Consider the following 18,927-nt stretch of genomic DNA (forward strand, 5'->3'; position numbering starts at 1 on the left):
CTTTTTCGAATCCGAAGAGCTTCACTCGACAATCTTCAGGCGCCACGTCCCTTTTGGCCTGTTATCATTCTTTTTTTATTTCCTCTTCGAGGGTTATTACATATACCGCCATAGTCCACAGTCATCAGAGGACTCGGCTGATGCTCTGCGTTGCTGCAACCTCATCTCGCAGCTCGACATCGACTCACCCTCGTTTCTCGGAGTGACGCGCTGTGGTCTCATCTCGCTGAGCCACCCCGGCAACCGACCCCGATCCCCATCGCATCCGATATCTGCACGCATCTCGCCCCGGCAGTACTGGCCTCGCTTCGCATAGCCGCCATAGTTTCCGTCCCCACGCCCGTCGCCGGCGCGGCAACTTAGAGACGATGGCCGACCCGGAAAAGTCGTCCGTCGAGGCGCAATCGGCACCGACCTCGAGCCATGGCGCCTCCTCGGATGTCGATGTCACGCTCTCGTCGAGAGACGGCCAGAAGCCGGAGACGCACGTCGATCTGAAAAAGGTCGACTCCAAGCTGCCGTCTGCGCCTGCTCCCAAGGCCGACGACCTCGACGAGCTGTACGCTCATCTGCCCGCTGACCAGGCCGAGATCCTGAAGCGCCAGGTCTACACCCCCGAGATCAAGGCCGGCATCAAGGCCGTCTATCGATATGCCTCCCGCACCGATCTCGCCATCATCTTCGTGTCTGCCATTTGTGCCATTGCTTCTGGTGCCGCCATTCCCATGATGACCATCATCTTTGGTCGGCTCCAGGGCGTTTTCCAGGATTACTTCTACAGCGGCGGTGACATGACCTATCACCAGTTCGTCAACGAAATGAGCAAGTTTGTCCTCTACTTCGTCTACCTGGCCATTGGAGACTTCGTCGTCACCTACATCACCACCGTTGGCTTCATCTACACCGGTGAGCACATCGCCGCCAAGATTCGTGAACACTACCTGGAGAGCTGCATGCGCCAAAACATTGGCTTCTTTGACAAGATCGGCGCTGGTGAGGTCACCACCCGCATCACTGCCGACACCAACCTCATCCAGGACGGTATTTCCGAAAAGGTCTCTCTTACCCTCGCGGCTCTGGCTACTTTCTTCACGGCCTTCATCATCGGCTTCATCAACTACTGGAAGTTGACCCTTATCCTGTCCTGCACCGTCTTCGCCCTGGTCCTCAATGCCAGTCTCCTCGGCCGTGTCATGCTCAAGAATAACAAGGCTTCTCTCGAAGCATTTGCTCTGGGCGGCAGCATGGCTGATGAAGTCCTCAGCTCCGTCCGAAACGCCATTGCTTTCGGCACTCAGGATCGCCTTGCCAAGCAATATGACGTGCATCTTCAGAAGGCCGAGAAATATGGCTCCCGCGTCAAGGGCTCCATGGGCGTCATGATTGCCGGTATGATGGGAATCTTGTACTTGAACTACGGCCTGGCTTTCTGGCAGGGCAGCAAGTTCCTTGTCGAGGGCATCATCCCCTTGTCCAAGGTTCTGACCATCATGATGTCCATCATGATTGGCGCCTTCCAGCTTGGAAACGTCACACCTCACATCCAGGCCTTTACCACCGCACTCGCCGCAGCCGCCAAGATTTTCAACACCATCGATCGAGTCTCCCCATTGGACCCTACTGAGGACAAGGGCGAGAAGCTTAGTGACTTCCAGGGCAACATCCGCTTGGAAAACGTCGAGCACATCTACCCCTCTCGACCTGAGGTTAAGGTCATGAACGGCGTGACCCTGGATATCCCTGCTGGTAAAACCACTGCTTTAGTCGGTGCTTCTGGATCTGGAAAGAGTACTATTGTGGGCCTGGTCGAGAGATTCTATGACCCTGTTGGAGGCAAGGTCTACTTGGACGGCCACGACATTAGCAAGCTCAACTTGAAATGGCTGCGTCAGCAGATGGCCCTTGTCAGCCAGGAACCTACTCTCTTTGGAACGACCATCTACCACAACATTCGCTACGGTTTGATCGGCACCCCGGACGAAAACGCCAGCGAGGAGAAGCAGCGCGAGCTTGTCATCGCCGCTGCCGTCAAGGCCAACGCTCACGACTTCATTTCTGCCCTGCCCGAAGGATACGAGACGAACGTTGGTGAACGCGGTTTCCTCCTGTCTGGTGGTCAAAAGCAACGTATCGCAATTGCTCGCGCCGTCGTGTCTAACCCCAAGATTCTGCTGCTGGACGAAGCCACGTCGGCCCTCGACACCAAGTCTGAGGGTGTTGTCCAAGCTGCCTTGGAAGCTGCCTCTCAGGGTCGAACCACCATTACCATTGCCCACCGATTGTCCACCATCAAGGATGCCCACAACATCGTCGTCATGTCCAAGGGAAGCATTGTTGAGCAAGGTACCCACGATGAGCTGCTCGAGAAGAAGGGTGCTTACTACAACCTCGTCTCGGCCCAGAACATTGCTGTCAGCCAGGAAACCACCGAAGAGGATGACGAAATCGCCGAAAAGGAGGAGATGCTCATTCGCAAGCAGACCACCAACAAGGAAGAGTACGAAGCCGATCCCGACGACGATATCGCCGCCAAGCTTGACCGTACCGCCACCCAAAAGTCGGCCTCTAGTATTGCCCTGCAGAAGCGAAAGCAAGAGGAGGAGAAGGAATACAGCCTGTGGACTCTCATCAAGGTCATTGCCTCTTTCAACGCCCCCGAGTGGAAGTTCATGCTTATCGGCCTCGTCTTCTCTGCCATTTGCGGTGGCGGTAACCCGACCTCTGCAGTCTTTTTCGCCAAGCAGATTGTTACTCTCTCGCAGCCCATCACTCCCGAGAACAGGCACCATGTCAAGAAGACTTCCGACTTCTGGAGCGCCATGTACCTGATGCTCGGTATCGTCCAGTTCCTCGCTTTTGCCTCCCAGGGTATCCTGTTCGCCATCTGCTCCGAGCGCCTCGTTCACCGCGTTCGCGACCGTGCTTTCCGCGCCATGCTGCGCCAGGATGTTGCTTTCTTTGACAAGGATGAGAACACGGCTGGTGCTCTGACCTCGTTCCTCTCGACTGAGACGACTCACGTTGCTGGCCTCAGTGGCGCCACGCTCGGTACCTTGCTTATGATGAGCACGACCCTGATTACGGCCATTGTCCTGTCCATTTCGATCGGATGGAAGCTCTCGCTCGTCTGTGTTGCTACCATTCCCGTCTTGCTGGGATGCGGCTTCTTCCGCTTCTGGCTGCTTGCTCACTTCCAGCGCCGCTCCAAGGCCGCGTATGCCGCATCCGCCACCTTTGCTTCTGAGGCCATTTCTGCTATCAGGACCGTTGCCGCCCTCACCCGCGAACATGATGTCTTGAGGCAGTACCAGGAATCGCTCGCTGAGCAGCAAAGACGCAGCCTGAGGTCGGTACTCAAGTCCAGCCTGCTGTACGCTGCTTCTCAGTCGTTTAGCTTCCTGGTCTTTGCGCTGGGCTTCTGGTACGGTGGTACTCTGATTGGAAAGGGCGAATACAACATGTTCCAGTTCTTCCTCTGCTTCATGGCTGTGGTCTTTGGCGCCCAGTCTGCCGGTTCCATCTTCTCCTTTGCCCCTGACATGGGCAAGGCACACCACGCGGCCAAGGAGTTGAAGGTCCTGTTCGATCGCAAACCCGCCATTGACACCTGGTCAGAGGAGGGCATGCCAGTCACTGAAGTCGAGGGAAGCATCGAGTTCCGCGACGTTCACTTCCGCTACCCGACCCGCCCGGAGCAGCCAGTTCTGCGGGGCCTGAACTTGACCATTCAGCCCGGACAGTATGTTGCCCTTGTCGGTGCCTCCGGCTGCGGAAAGAGTACGACGATTGCTCTTTTGGAACGATTCTACGATCCCCTCAGCGGCGGCGTCTACGTCGATGGCAAGGAAATCAGCTCGCTTAACCTCAACGACTACCGGTCCTTTATCGCTCTCGTTAGCCAAGAGCCCACGCTTTACCAGGGAACCATTAAGGAGAACATTCTGCTTGGATCTTCCGACCCCAACGTCACTGACGAGGCTGTTGAATTTGCCTGTCGCGAGGCAAACATCTATGACTTCATCATGTCTCTGCCCGAGGGCTTCAACACCATTGTCGGTAGCAAGGGTGCTCTGTTGTCTGGCGGTCAGAAGCAGCGAATTGCCATTGCCCGAGCCCTGATTCGCAGCCCCAAGATCCTGCTGCTCGATGAGGCGACGTCTGCCTTGGATTCCGAGTCGGAACACGTTGTGCAAGCTGCCTTGGACAAGGCCGCCAAGGGTCGCACCACCATTGCTGTGGCTCACCGTCTCAGCACGATCCAGAAGGCCGACATCATCTACGTCTTCAACCAGGGCCGCATCGTCGAAGCTGGTACTCACTCTGAGCTGATGCGAAAGAACGGTCGCTACGCGGAGCTGGTTAACCTCCAGAGTTTGGCCAAGCACAACTAGAGCGTCTTCTGACTTGGGTACCCCTTCGCAACTCTTTTTCATCTTTGCAATTTCTTGGTTTATGCATGAGATATCCGGACAGCAACAGGCTGCCCTATCCATCTATTGGCGTTGTTTCGGCGATAACATAGAACAGAAAGAGAGCGATGTGCTTAGAAATGCAAGCCTTTCATCTACGGAGAGGACGGGTCCATAATGTTTTGTTTCGATAAAAAAAAGTTGTATCTAATCTTTGTTGGTCTGCTGGGCCACATTTCTCCTCCTTCATGTTGCTCGACTCTCTATCGGGACTTTAGAGGCCTTTTCTTATGATCTTTTCTTTTTCTTTTTCTTTTTCTTGCGGAATTCCGCAGTGTTATGGTGGAAGAGCGCATGAGAATGAATGATTGAGACCAAGGGGGCCCGGACATGGGTACAGTCAGGTACGACGTGATCGGTGCTTTGTGGCACGAAATGAAATATAAGACGTTTTGAAGCTCAGATGAATCTCTCTCTTGTGTTTCTTTCTTTTCTGATGCTGTGACTGTTTCGGATTGCGCAGTGTGACTTGACTTTGGCTGGCTGGGAGACTTATGAGTATCATGGGTAGTGGTGAGATTTGGCTAGTGAGGTGTTGCTTGTGCCGAGGAGGTTGGGTGAAGCCTGTTTTTTTCTTTTGTCCCTCAGCAACGGGTGTGACAGTTGGGGGGGAGAAAGACGTCGAGAAATGTCTGCCTATATTAGAGAAGTGAACCCAAGTGTTTGAAATAAAATGCGTGAACGAAATGGTTGTTGTTCCGGGTGGAAGCCTTGTGTCGTTTCAGGAACAAAGAAAGACACTTGCATAGAAGGTTTGAAAAACGCTGCAATGAAGAAATTAAGGGGTTTAGATACCTTGGTAGTTATAAGGTGGTAAGAAGAGACGAAGAAGATGCATAGAAACAAAGCAAACACAGTCACAAAGGAAGAAGGAGCTTCTTTCGAATAAAACGAAGAAAATAGGACAAGACGGACGGATGTCCACAAAACAAGCGAATCAAATAGTCTTATACAAATTATCGATATCCAGAATAGAGACTCTCTGCATCCGGGAACGAGGGCAAGAATCAAGGAGGCAAGAGAAAGAAAAAAAAAAAAAGCTAAAGGCATTGGTGGCATGCAGTCCATCGACGCAATAAAGACTTGAAACTCGTCTCTTGCGAGGAATAGCGTTTTTCTTCCTTTGTTGCGCTGCTGCTGAAAAGTGCATTTTGTGAGAAGGGGCGTTAATTCAAGTCGGTTTTTTTTCTCTTCTTCTTTCATCGGGTCTATGCATCGCAGTTTGTTTGCTTCATTCATTCAGGGCGATAATGATAATGGATCGCTCAGACTCTTGAGAAGTTGGCTCAGGCGCAGGTGTAAATGCATCACGAAAGCGGTTGAAAAAGGATGAATGAAAAGGGAGAAAGTTTCTCTTTAGCTTTTGTGCTGGTCTTATATATATATGCATCCTATATAAACCTCTGCATCTCAAGGCAGCCCGTCCATGCAGTTGAGCAAACATATCCCATCGCCTCCTCCTCCCACTCCTCCTCTCAGCTTAATCGCTTGACGATAAAATCGAGGCATCCAGCATGTCCGCTCTCTTCCCCCGAAACATGCACCTCATCAAAAAGTCCCGCCGCATGCTCTCCGGCATCTTCCACGCCCGCCCAGACTGCGACCCAGCAACCACGAGATCTCGTTCGAAAGCCTCGCGCTCACGCAGGAGGAAATCCAAGCGCAGGACGTCGTCGCTGTCCGTGGCGCAGAGGACCATGGATCTATTCCTCTCCAGGGGCAAGAAGAGGAAGCGGGAGGATGTTGATGACGGTGATGGCGATGAGTGGACCTTTGTCCAGTGCAAGAAGAGGCTCGTTGGGGGAGGCATTGCGCCGGTTGTTGCAGAGGAGGATATCGAGCTGGAGCAAGCTCGCCATGACGATATACCTCGCTCGCTGATTTCCCACTGCGAGAATTCGGATGGAGAACCTGGAGAGCTGCCAGACGACTACAAAGAGCTCTTGGAAACAGTCTATAGTAACCTCGAGAACCTCACCATCACCGACACGGACAGCTCGCTCCCCATCAGCAGCATAACCAGTACCCGCCAAACGTCACTCGAACCTCACACCGACCTCAACTCGACCTGGCTCGAAGGACTCCTGGACTGGGAAAACAGATACCGCGCGCGAAGATGCCACTCCGAGACGTCCACCAAGATTCTCTCGTACGCCAACGCTGTGACGGGTAATCTGCCCAATGGGAGCGGTCGCAGGTCTGCGCCGCCGAATCTGGATACTGCGCGGAGTTCGCGTAGAGAGCTGGAACGCCGGGCTTCTCTATGGAGCGTTTCCGCTCTTTCTGAAGATGGCACGCTGGATCAGATGCCTGATGACTCGGAGCTGGAACTGGTCTTGTTTGCGGACTCGCAGGCTGGGGATGACGTGGACGTGGAAAGAGAGGCAGACTTGGATGAACATGTGGAAGAAGCAGAAGAAGAAGAAGAAGAAGCGACACAAGTGGGAACAGAGGTGGAAGATGCCAACATTGAAGCGGCACTGATGAGAAGAACAACGGCATGGCAAGGAGTCAAAACGGTGGCAGTGCACGCGGACGAACCGAAACTCGAGGGACCACAAGTCGCAGGCGAATCAAATGAAGAACAAGAACCAGGATCGAGATATTCGTCAGAGCCAGTATCAGAGCAACAGCAAGAGCCTGCGTCAACACAGACGACTATGCCTCCATCCAAGTCAGCTTCGCCACAAGCAGAATCATCCCTTTCGGAGTCGACATTCAGAATCCAGTTTGATTCGCTGGTGAACTGGGGCTTCGACACGCCGGAGGTCGAACTTGAGCCTCGCGTCTGCCAGCGACAGGTCACCGCGGAGGACGTGGCAAGCCGAATCAGGGCGGTCAAGGATAGGATGATGGAAAGCTTGCTGGATATTGAGCAACGGCTTCGGCCTCACTGTCCTGGAGCACGGGTTTGAGGTTGCTCGGGGCAGAGCCTTGAAAAGGGGAGTATACGAGGTGGGCGGGGGATAAGACGTGATTCTCGAGCTTGGTTGCGATTCTTTTCTTAATCTTTCCGCAATACTAATCCGCACGAGTTTGTTCTGTGTTGACCCAAGTCACCATCGTGCCACCATGATGATTATTGTTGATTATTGTCCTTGAGTGATGCAGATCAAAGACACACTTACCATGCGGCTGCTTCTATAACTGTTCCGACACCATGCCACCTTACTGAGCTGGCACCAACCAAGGAATACATGTGGCACGCTTATCCTTCAGTGGTTGATTGGCTGCCATCGGATTTCTCCTCTTCCTCGGATATCATGTCCATCACATGAACGGAAGACGAGGTATGTTGGTCCTCCTGGCGGTCCCTCAATGCCACGGCAAGGTCAAGCAGGTTTTGCTGAGAAAACATGCCCTTCTTTTCAATTACAAAGTGCTTCCAGCCCAAGTACGCGTTCTCATTATACGGCCTCATGCCCTCAAGGATGGACATTGCAGCGATGACCATGGCGCTGTTCGGCCAGCAGTCACTGATGCGAGCCCACAGGTTCAGCGACTCCTTGGTGTAGGCCTCCATCGATGGAAAGTCCTTGCGGTCGATGCGCATGAGCTTTGCCAGGTCATTGTGGGCCTCTTCGGTCGCCTCGCGTGGACTGGCCGTGGCATGCAGCCACATCATCAGATCGGCGGCAGAGGTGTTGTCCTGCAGCCCGCGCTCCAGCAGCACCAGCAGCAGGTCTGGCGCAATCGAGCCCAAGATGAGCACGCGGGCGCACGCCTCGGCGGTCGCATGAGCTTCCTTTGCGCGAGGCCTAAGCGAGCTTCTTTGTGCAGAGCCGTCGAGGTGGGAGGCGAGTTTGAGGGCGCGGGCATTGGCCATGATGAGGAGTCTCCAGGAGTCGTAATTGACGTACCCGCGCAGCTTGTCAATATGCTGTAGAGCCTGCAACGTACTCTGGCAGAGCGTGGTTGACATTGCGTACTCACAAGGAGAGCAACAAGAAGGGTTTCAACTGTGTTGTTGGCTCTTGGCTGGTCAGTAGAGGCAGGCATGCTTTGTGCAAGGGTGTCTTTGATATGGATTCCTCCAAGCCCATTTATATCAGGGCATTCTTTGTTGTCAGCGACAGGCCATCACCGCTGAATAACACGGGAGAACGTCGCCCATCTCTTCGTATGGTGGAAGAGAACGGCGGAGGAGGACGGGATGGAGAGCAGAGCAGAGCAGTCAATCTTGAGAGTGGAGGCTCTTAAAGACACCCATAGCAGAGTAGCCACTGAGAGAATGAAAGCAAGACGCAGCACAATGGAGTCGTGGCTGCATGCTGTGATGAATCAGCCGCAGTAGGACGAGCAACACAGGCGAATCAGAGAGGCGGCGGTTGTGCGTGTGTCGGTCTCGCGGATGCTGCACGTTGACTGCGCTTGTGCGAGTAATGAGGCTCCCTAACTTGTCACAATATCCATCGCCGATGCTGCGGCGCCGCCGGTGGGCAGATGTCGAGTGTCGGTTGGCGACAGATGACGGGCGGTGAATCGGTGAATTGGCGCGAGTATGAGGACGAAGACGAGTTTGAGGGGCAGTGGTGAGGCAATGAGGAGCTGGTTGAGAGGTGAAGAGTGCAGGTTTGAGGTTGAAAAGAGAGAGAGAGAGAGAGAGAGAGAGTAGAAAAGAGGCGTGAAGTTGGAAAGTATCGAGTTGTTAGTGATGGCTCATCTGGGCAGGCGGTGGAAGTGGGCGATGCTGAGCATTGCACCTGCCCGTGTCAGAACTGGCCGTAAGTTTTGGCCTGATTGATTACCTTAATAGGTAGGAATACAGAGAAGAAGGTACGAAGGATTGCTTTTGCTCTCATTTCAAAGGTATCCATGAGAGTACCATCACAGTAAGGTACTACTAGGTACCTTATAACCGAGACCTTTTGGCCATATAGAATCCTTCCTTCAGTGTCATCTAACTCGCCCTCATCGACTTCAACTTCTTATCAGCCCCCTCGCCTGCTCATTCACATACTACCTACAGTCATCATCTTCCCCTTGCTCTCTCCTCGCACATACCTACCTAGTACTTTCAATGCATGTATGTACTAGGTATGTCTGCCTGCCCGCAAAAAAAGAGCCAATCGAGGCCCGGCAATACATACGAGCAACCACAAAAAAACCAGACGCGCGCTGAGACATGCAGCCATCCATCCAATGTTTGCTGCCAGCCACAGCGCATGCCGAGACCCAGGTAGCAGCAGCAGCAGCATCTAGTAATGATATATCCTCTCGTTCCCTGATTTCGCTCTCATTTCCACTAGCTCGGCGGCTCGCGCTCTGACTCGGTGCGGCTGCAACCGCCATGGTCGGCGAACCCATGGTCGACATTACGCCTGTATTACCACACCTTGAGCACGAGATTTGCCCTGTGTTTTTTGTTTTATTTTTTTGCCGTGTTTCTTTTTGCCCTGTCTCCTTCACGTTCTTTGACCGACTCCCGTCGCTGATCAGCCCGACAATCCATGACTGTAGGTAGACGTTGTTGGCCGCGTGGGTTCTCTCTCATCTCCAGCATACTTACGGCCATCCGATTTCTGAGTTGTCTGGGACATTTGAAGATCATGACATGTCACGATGCAGGGACGATGAGGCCCTATGAGCACCTGGAGATTCGCTTATAATCAGCATCCGCATCCCGCCAGCTGTCTGCCAGCCGGCCTCGCGCTGGGCCTGAGCGTTTCTAGGGCATCGTTTCAATTCTCCTCTCCCTCTCCTCTCTTCATTTTCTCCTTTTCCTCTTTTCCATCGCCTTTCCTTGTCCCATCTGGCCATCTCGCTCAATGGCTTCGCGGTCTGGATCCGGCTCTGGCTTCGCCGTCGATCTCGAGAGGACGCAGCAGTATCCTGCCTGGAGTCTCCCGTCACCAACGTCGGCAGCAGCATCACGACCGCCAGCGCCTTCATCGTCGTCGCCGCCGCTCCCGCTGCCGCTGCCGGTATCGCAGCGGACGTCCTTTCGCCGCCCATTTCGGCCTCCTGCGCTGTCTGCTGCGTCGTTGTTCCCAGCGGCCGTGACGGCGTCTGCTCAGAACCCAACGCCTGGCCTCGCTGCGTCGCAGCAGCAACAACAACACCACCAACAACAACAACAACAACAACAACGACAGCAACAACGACAGCAGCAGCAGCAGCAGCAGCAGCAGCAGCAGCAGCAGCAGCAGCAGCAGCACTACGCTCCGTCTTTGTCATTCCAGTCTCCTCGACCCTCGTCCGCATCTGCTGCCTCTGCCTCTGCCTCTGCCTCTGCCTCTGTGGCTGTCGCTGCCCCGTCATCCCCATCATTACTAACCCCATCGCCCGCCACCGCCCACCCGATTCTGCCGCCGCTGCCTCACTTTTCGCCACTTATCCGATATCCGACTCCGCGACGGCAGCGCCACCCTGTTTTCTCCCCTTCAACACTGGCTTCAGCCTCGGCTCCAGCCTCAGCCTTTCCCTCGCAGCAGCCTGGCCTCGACAGCATCACCGGCGGCAGCACCAGCAACAGCACCAGCAACAGCACCTGCAACAACAGCGGCATCGGCATCGGCTTCAGCAGCAGCGCATTCGTCAATCCCTCCGGCCTCTCCACGCTGCAGCCCGACCCCTTCTCGCCGCTCAACTCGCCCTTCGGTCGTCGCCCTGTCTACGGCCCGCAGTCGACGAACCCGTGGTCTGCCTACGCCAGCCAGTCCAACGGATGGCCGCAGGATGACGCTGCCCGCAACACCTTCAGTCTGTCTGCCCGAAACCGTGCTCTCAGCGCCTTGGACCGTCTCTTGAGCGAAGCCACGTTTGGGTCATTCACGCCACCGCAGCCGTCGCTTCAATCACCCTCGCAGCTGCCGCAGTCCCCATTCGGTCGCTTCCCTGCGCCCTCTCCAGCCTCTGCCCCGAGCTCGACAACAACGTTCCTTGCAGCGCCCTCACCCTCGACTGCCGCTGCCACTGCCGCGACTTCGGTGCCTCAAAACAGCGCCACGAGACCCAGTCGGATTAGCTCTGTTGCAAATACGGCCTTGCCGCCAGGCTCGGAACAAGCCTTCTCTTCGCTCAACACTTCTGGCGGCTTCGGTTTTCAGAACGACAACAGTGAGCTAGAAAGCCTCTTCTGCGACCTTGACGGCTACCCAGGCTTTCCACTGCCGTTCACGAACATTCCAGGCGCGTCTGAGTCCTCCACTTTTGACACCATGCCAACGACATCTGGCCGGCTGCGCAGCCGAGTCGCTCCCGAAACTCACGGCTCGTCGGCTGCTGCCGCACCCTCGCGCAAACGGCGGCGGATTTCGCCTTCCGCAGCGCCGCCCCCTTCCGCGCAGACAGCTTTGATCGATGATGAGTTTGACGATATCGACAGCTTGTTCGGCTCCAGCCCTTCGAGGCCTGCCTCCGCCAATTCTAAAGTCGAGGAGTACACCACAATAGATTTGACCGAGGCCACCGACGTTCCTGAAGAGCTCAAGAAGCCCGAGGTGGACAAGAGAGTCAAGCTGTCTGCGTTCCAATGCGTTATCTGCATGGACGACGTGACGGGACTGACCCTCACACATTGTGGTAAGTCATGTCCTTTCTTTGCCTACCCTTCTCCTACATACGTTGCCAGGATCGCTTACACAACGCCCAGGACATCTCTTTTGTGCCCAGTGCCTCCACTCCTCGCTCAGCATGGAACCTACTAGAGGCAAATGCCCCATGTGCAGAACCAAGATCGACATGAAACCGCGCGCGACGTACTCGTCAAAGACGAAAGGTTACTGGCCGCTGGAACTCAAGTTGATGACGAGAACACGGCAAGGAAAGCGGAAGGCCCAAGATCTCGACTGAAATCTACTTCAACCTTTCATCCTACCTCCTTGAGCGGCGCTACATTATGATTTTTTTTCTTCTCTTCATCCTCCCATTCTTCATGAACAAACGGAACGAGACCGTTTTTTCCCATCCGGCCAAACGCCGCAATTTTCATATGTTGTTGGCATTACGACGACCACAGACGTCAGCAAAGTATACCCACGGGATCTGGGGTTTGCTTCTTCTTTTTTGTTTCCCCGGACTGGTGACGGAGGAGTTACGGCTAGACTTTTTATTACCGCCATCCAAAATGGCACGAGCATGACGCGCGCTCAGGATTGCATATTGCCTTGTCATCCGTATATATATATAGCGTCACGATAACCACATACCCCATTAGAAAAGGAACAAAGGAAGCAAATGAAAAAGTCGAAATTCTAACTCTTCCCTCATGCTCGCTTTGTCAACTTCACTATTCTGTAAGGTGGATCTTTGTCTGGTGTAGGTCATACTCATGCAAATCATCTTCATTGCCGACATTCTCTGGCATTACATTCTCTCATCTCTTCTTTCTCTTTCTGTCTCTACTTTCTTCCAGTCATACCCACTTTCAAATGAACAAGAGCAACCGACTTAGCAGAGCAAAGCACCCTTTACCATTAATATGCCTTTACATATTCTAGAACCTTGCAGAAAAAGAAAACGAAGCATGAACCTTGAGATAAAGAAACCAAATAAACCCCATCATTGTGCATCCCTCCCTTTCCCCAGTACGCTCAATGGAACAGCGGCTGGTCATGCTGTTTAGGCTCAGGTAAAATGTCATTTTCAAACTGGTGACGGGCAGAAGAGAAGATAATTAGCATTGTTATTCAATGACGTGGGATTCAAAGTGTGAGCAAGGGCGGTTATTCATGTAAAACTTACATCCAGGAAGCTCGTGGCAGCAATAACAACCACCAGCGCATCAGCAAGATCTTCGATGCGCTCCTCCAGGCGCTGGTCCTCCTTGCCTGCGCCGATGCCGGCGCTGCGCTTCAAGGCATGGCTCACGAGCATGCGGTGATCCGTCAGGAACTTGCGTCCCTGGGCCACGTTGTTGTTGCCGCGGCTCAGAATGGCGGCGCCAATGATGCGCACGACGCGTGCGAGCAGGTCGTAATGCTGCTCCAGGGCTCGAGGGTTCGCCGGGTTGGTCTGCAGCTCGGGGTCCGCGGCAAAGAGGCCGGAGTGTTCCAGGGTGCGGAACAGGTTGGCGTGGAGGATGTACTTGGCGCCGATGCGGGACTGGGCCAGCTGGAGGATGATGGCGAGGCGGGCGTTTTGGAAGTTTTTCTGGTCGGTGTTGTCTAGAGAGGCATTTGCTGTTAGCACACGAGGTTTGCTGCGGGCTTTCGAGTGAAGAGGGTTGAAAGGAGAGGAGGGAAGTGGAGGGGGGGGAGCACGTACTGGATGCAAAGATATCATGCCATTCCTTCATAATGTTCCGTAAAGAGTCAATGAGAATGCCGATAAAGTTCAGCTTGTTAAGCGTCTCAACAATATAGCTCTCTCGCTGTTGGCTGTCCATGTGAACCAACGCCCCCAGGAAGATGAGGGCCGCCGTTTGGCACGCGGGCTCTCCGCAGTAGGCATCATCGCAAACGACGTTGAGCAGTCGCTCTCCGTATACCTGTACTGTCTTGAACGTCTTCGGGCGGCTAGCCGTCAGTGGTCCTTGTTCTTCAGACATGCCAGTCAGATACCGATAGCAGATTTCATAGTAAACAGCTCTCAACTCGGGAGAGCCTGCCCACTTGCCAATGGCCTGGAGGCATATCTGGAAGAGCTGGTACAGCTTGTCGCTGACCAGGTTGCCAATGGCGCTACTGCTCTTGTCTTCAGTGGGCAAAGGCGACAGGTCCATCTTAAAGAGCAGGACCCTTGCCAGCTTGGCCAGCTCCAGGGCTTCATCCGGACGTTCTGAGGCGAACATTTCCAGGCTTGGCAAAATGGCCTGCAACGCTTGAAGGAAGAATGACGTCTGCGCCGCGCCTCTGTAGTCACAAGATTCAACCATGACCAGCAGCACCTTGATCCAGGACCGCAGAACCCGGAGACACTGTGCCGAAATCTGCTTTTGTCTGTCGCAGGACACAAGGTACTCCAGAATCAGCACCTCTTCCCTCTCGATAAGTGCCATGTCATTAGCCGCAATGACCGCGCTCTGTTGCGCTTCTCCTCTCTTCAAAAGGAGAATCTCCCTCACGCGGTCAAGGTTGTAGATCGGGTTGCCATCATCGTCCTTCTCTAGACAGGCAGAGAGATCCAGATCCTTGTAGAACTGGATCGATGGCGGCGGGATCTCCCAGAATCCGTCCGGCAGAAGGAAATCGAACAGGTCAAAGACGGTCGGGGTTTGAATCGTTTCATTGCCCTCTAGGACAATTTGGCCGTTGAGGGCATCAAAGATTCGTCTCTTGACACCAGGCATACGCCCCTGAGCTATCTTGCAGAGCTCCATGGCGATGTATTCCAAAGTCATACTCCGAAGCGTCAGGAAGTCAATTAGCGTGACCGCTCCATCGGTCATCGGGAACTGCGCGTTTCCGACGTTTTGGCCTTCCCAGGAGAGGTCGGGATGGATAACTGTTTCGCGGGTAAGAAGGTGGAATAGAAGCTCGTTCTCGCGAAGCTCTCGAACAACGATTGCTGATGACAGCGGCGAGCTCCAAAGAATGTGTAATATGCGCATCACACGGGACTTGATGCCAATTAACCACTGTCTTATGCCAACAGCATCGCTGGAGGGAGACTCTAGCAAAAGCCCCAGGACAGTGTGAAATAATGACGTGCGAGAGGCAAACGCGCTATTGACTTCAATCGAAAGCGAATCCAGCCCGCACTTGAATCCCAGCAGCAAATGCGCGATGGTGGGCTCCTTTGGCGTCGTCCGAAGACATTGATATAGAAAGTCCAAGATGTAAACCTTGGTAGTGTAGAGGGGGGAGTCTGCTCCGCTTGCTGGCTCAAGGGGCGCCATCACCTCGGCGATGAATGCTCGTGATATGCCCTCGTGCTCTCCATTCGCTTCCATAGCAACAATCGCCTTGTTTCGATGGGCATGTCGATTCGTCCCCGACCAGGCAGCCGTGATCTTGGATGACGAAGCCATCTTCTCCAACAGCTTGAGGCAGGCCAAAGTCAGGTCAGGGTGACCTACGCCGCAGTATTTTCCGAGGTCCACCACCAGGTTCAGTCTCGTCACCAACCCATCTTGGAACGAGGCATAGGCAGCATTCGCTACGGGGTGTCTTCGCGGGCCGGCTTGGCTCTTGATGAGCGGACGCACGAGGTCAAGATAGGTCGTTTCAAGATCAAGGACTTTTGTGATGACCTCTACCGCACGCAGCACGCCCAAGATGAGTGGTGAGTCCGGAGTCGCGTTGCCAATATCGATAGACTTCTGGTGAATGGTGTTGAAGAGGGCCGACATCACTCTGTCGTTAAACATCCACTCCATGACGCGTGCAAAGGGATGCATTCTGACGTATGTCGCCAAATCCGTTGTCGAGACGAGGGAATCGATGGCAATGTTCGTCTCGTTCGCCAACACCAATAGATCCTCGTTGAAAGTGGTGAGGCAAGCAAGGATAAACTCCAAGCAACTAAGCCGGAGGACCCTTATTTGATGAACATCTTGCAGCTCCTGAATCTTTGACGAGAAGACAAGGCCAATGACAAAGTCGACGTAGACTTCGATGCCAGGCGCTCGAGAGCTGGCACCGAGGTTTTCCGGGAATGGCAGACCGTCGTTCAGAGGACTGGCATCGCTTGCTGGGGTGACCAGCTCAAGTAAGAGCTTGATGAAGGACTCAGGGTCCTCAAAGCCGTTGCTCATCTCATCAAAGATGCGGTCCATTGACACTAGAGGTGCCGGCTGTGGCGGTCGAAGCGTGCCCGTGGCAGCACCGACGTAGCCGCCTGAGATCCAGTTCTCCAGACATCTCCACATTGCGTGATTCTCCTGAAGACTCTTGCGGCTTATCAGAGCTCTCAGTGCGAGAAAGACGCAACCGCGTAGCTGAGAAGGAATGGGGCTGCTGGCCAGCTCGTACAGCATGTCGACCAGGTTGTAACCAGAGTTTAGCAGTAAAAAGTGTCTCGTAGTCTCGCTCTCGCTCGCCAACTTGGTTATGAGACGCAAGTAGCACTCCAACATCATAGACGACTCGGGTTCGGTTTCTATAACATCCGCGGAGAGCTTGCCACCACGAAATCTTACCGACTGCGTTTGAATGGGCTTTTGCCTGATCTTGTCCGAGAAGAAGTCGAGCTCCTTGAAAATCTGAGTCCAGGTCAGAGATTGAGTCCTTCTCATCTTGCCGGATGAGTGATGGCCTTCGTCCAGGAGGAACTCGTGCGCAGCTGTGGCGCACTCGTCGTTTACGGAAATTGCTTGGAGCATCTCGCAGAATGCCGCAACCAAAGGTGTCGAGGCTCTCCGAGAGGCCCAATGCATGAACCCAGCGAGGTTGCTGTCTGGGTCTTGCCAGAAGTTTGCAGCGGCATCTGGTCGGCCCTCATAGGCATATGCGATTATCAACAGAAACCTCTCCAGATCTAGGTCTTGCTCGTGCGTTTGGCTGAGTTGGCGCTGCTCGTCTTCCTCCACCCGGAGCTTCCGCAGGACGTCGGGTAAATTGGTGATGAACGCGTCGACAAAGACTTCAAACTGCGACATTAAGCACAGCTGAAAGAAGCTGGAAAACTGGGTTCGCTCGGAGACCAGTGGTGATGATTTTCGTTGTAGCCACTTGCGCATGCCGGCGCGAACAGAGTCGTGCCAGTCCGGAGAGCGGACATCTCCAGCCACCGAGAGCATGAAATCGAACGCGCCATCTTTCAAGGAGTCTATGAATTGCTTGGACCTCTGGCGATCCTCTGTGGTCAAGTCAGCTCACTCGAAGCGCAAAACTAGTAATTTAGGAGGCCCATACCTCGGTCAAGGTCGGTGCCTGGCGGAATCGCAGATTCAGGAGGATCGTCCAGATACCACCCACTGTACTCTGCAAGCCACCAAGCACGAACGGTGGCGTGTAAGAACGGAAGTGGCCAGGTCGAGTCGTCTGCGGGAGGGAAGATTTTGCTGTTAAGCTCTCTGCCTTGCCTCAAGTCGTAGCCGCCTTCGGACGATGCAAAGACCGACATGTATGCGCCGATTGCCGGAACGAGGTGGACTGTTATTGAGAGCAGGGTCATGTTAGCTCAACCCATCTGCAGTTCATCGGCGAAGCACTGACCAAGCAATGTGTCGTATTTATCCCATCTCTTCAGGACAGAAATGAACTCCAGAAAGTCTGCCGTTTCGGCCTGCCCCTTGTCCACGCACTCGCACAGGATGACACCCAGAGCTTCGTGCTGCTGAATCAGGCTGACGCGCGAGAACTCGACAGTCTCCAGCTCCTCTGGAAGCTCATCCGTGGGAACAGTCCCCAGAGTCTGCGCCGCCGTCAGTTTCTCTCCCAGCCGCTGCAGCCAAGTCTTGATTTCCCCCATCGCGCGTAGGCATCGCGTCGCAAGTCGCTTTGATGCGTCGGAGGAAGTTTTCTGGAGCAGGCGGGTGTCAACATAGGCTTTGATCGTCTCCAACGCGCTCGGTTCTTCTCCGTCGTAGTCCATGTTGTTCAGCTCCAGAAACAGCCTGAACGAGTCGAGAACGTACTTCCGCTGCTGATGGAAGCGGATCACGGCGCACTCGAGAAGCGATCGGCCCATGACAGAGACGTCGTCTTGGGAATCGAGGAGATAGCGGACGGCCTCCACCTCGTCGAGGTCTATTTCGTCAGATAGCGCAAATACATCCTGCTGGAACTTGTCGTTGAGCGAGTACTGGCTGCCGTCAACAGAGACCTTGCCTAGAAGCTGTGAGCTGTTGTCGTTCCCCGTCGCGGTCCATCAAGTGCGCAGTTGTGCTTCATACCGGTCTTGACCGTGGCACGGCTCTTGTCGCTCTTCTTGGGACGCTCCCATATCGCCGCCAGCTCCTTCTCAAAGATTTCGAATAGCAGATCGTTGCTCAGGTTGTCGGAGTCGCTTCCCCCACCGCTGCTCAGCGTCAACAGCTCGCGGTGCAGGGCCTGCAGGGCGTCTAGTGTCGTGATCTCGGCCATCTTGGCGGTCGGCAGCTATTGCATGTTGGAATTGGAGACTGTCGCGGTGATCAACACGCCCGGGAAACGCCAGACGCGCAAGTCGGTGCCAGCCGTGAGAAAGCGACGTGTTGGTGGACTGCTGGAGCTCTCTGGATATTTTGGCGATTCTGCCAGCCTCGTCTGGGGTGTGCTTCGGGAAGGCGGTGAGGATATTGCCGGTACCTTGCACTAAAGGCACAGGCAGTTCGCGGCTCAGTTCAGCTTGAAACGCACCTGTTTCTAGGCAACGGCCTGGAGGCAGACAAGGTGAATTGCTGCCGTCGTTTGAGCACTGCAAAGTTGGATTTTTCCTTTCTTTTCTTCGTATCGTATCTTTCATTCTTTTCTCGTCCTTTTTATGCGCAGAGATGATGCCTGCACTGGTCTAGACATTCATCTTAGACAACCATCTATACATGTACTTGTGTGTAGCTTGGCTAATAGCGTGCGGTACCTCTACCTACCTGTTTCAACATACCCGCACATAAGATCACTGCTATCGCGACAACGCGACTGCCTCAAGAGGC

General features: G+C 54.2%; 5 protein-coding genes across 5 annotated transcripts; 3 read left to right on the forward strand and 2 right to left on the reverse strand.

The window, feature by feature from the left end:
- Positions 1 to 368: 368 nt before the first annotated feature.
- On the forward strand, positions 369 to 4,803 carry TRIREDRAFT_123293 (abc transporter; the record flags this gene model as incomplete). The annotated part of the gene is made up of 1 exon (XM_006967918.1): positions 369 to 4,803. The coding sequence occupies one exon, from the start codon at positions 369 to 371 to the stop codon at positions 4,389 to 4,391; it is 4,023 nt and encodes a 1,340-aa protein (XP_006967980.1). The 3' UTR covers positions 4,392 to 4,803.
- A 1,180-nt stretch (positions 4,804 to 5,983) lies between these two features.
- On the forward strand, positions 5,984 to 6,953 carry TRIREDRAFT_110366 (uncharacterized protein; the record flags this gene model as incomplete). Its single annotated transcript, XM_006967919.1, has 2 exons — positions 5,984 to 6,666; positions 6,824 to 6,953. 2 exons carry the CDS (start codon positions 5,984 to 5,986, stop codon positions 6,951 to 6,953), a joined length of 813 nt encoding a protein of 270 aa, XP_006967981.1.
- A 724-nt stretch (positions 6,954 to 7,677) lies between these two features.
- Positions 7,678 to 8,468, reverse strand: TRIREDRAFT_110367 (uncharacterized protein; the record flags this gene model as incomplete). The annotated part of the gene is made up of 2 exons (XM_006967991.1): positions 7,678 to 8,349; positions 8,403 to 8,468. The coding sequence occupies 2 exons, from the start codon at positions 8,466 to 8,468 to the stop codon at positions 7,678 to 7,680; spliced, it is 738 nt and encodes a 245-aa protein (XP_006968053.1).
- A 1,769-nt stretch (positions 8,469 to 10,237) lies between these two features.
- TRIREDRAFT_110368 (uncharacterized protein) lies at positions 10,238 to 12,263 on the forward strand (the record flags this gene model as incomplete). The annotated part of the gene is made up of 2 exons (XM_006967920.1): positions 10,238 to 11,993; positions 12,064 to 12,263. 2 exons carry the CDS (start codon positions 10,238 to 10,240, stop codon positions 12,261 to 12,263), a joined length of 1,956 nt encoding a protein of 651 aa, XP_006967982.1.
- Positions 12,264 to 13,003: 740 nt separating this feature from the next.
- On the reverse strand, positions 13,004 to 18,379 carry TRIREDRAFT_66926 (uncharacterized protein; the record flags this gene model as incomplete). Its single annotated transcript, XM_006967992.1, has 7 exons — positions 13,004 to 13,060; positions 13,155 to 13,576; positions 13,677 to 17,150; positions 17,207 to 17,446; positions 17,510 to 17,792; positions 17,838 to 18,124; positions 18,190 to 18,379. 7 exons carry the CDS (start codon positions 18,377 to 18,379, stop codon positions 13,004 to 13,006), a joined length of 4,953 nt encoding a protein of 1,650 aa, XP_006968054.1.
- Positions 18,380 to 18,927: the final 548 nt, after the last annotated feature.

Source organism: Trichoderma reesei, assembly GCF_000167675.1.
Source record: "Trichoderma reesei QM6a unplaced genomic scaffold TRIREscaffold_20, whole genome shotgun sequence".
Classification (NCBI taxonomy): Eukaryota; Fungi; Ascomycota; class Sordariomycetes; order Hypocreales; family Hypocreaceae; genus Trichoderma; species Trichoderma reesei.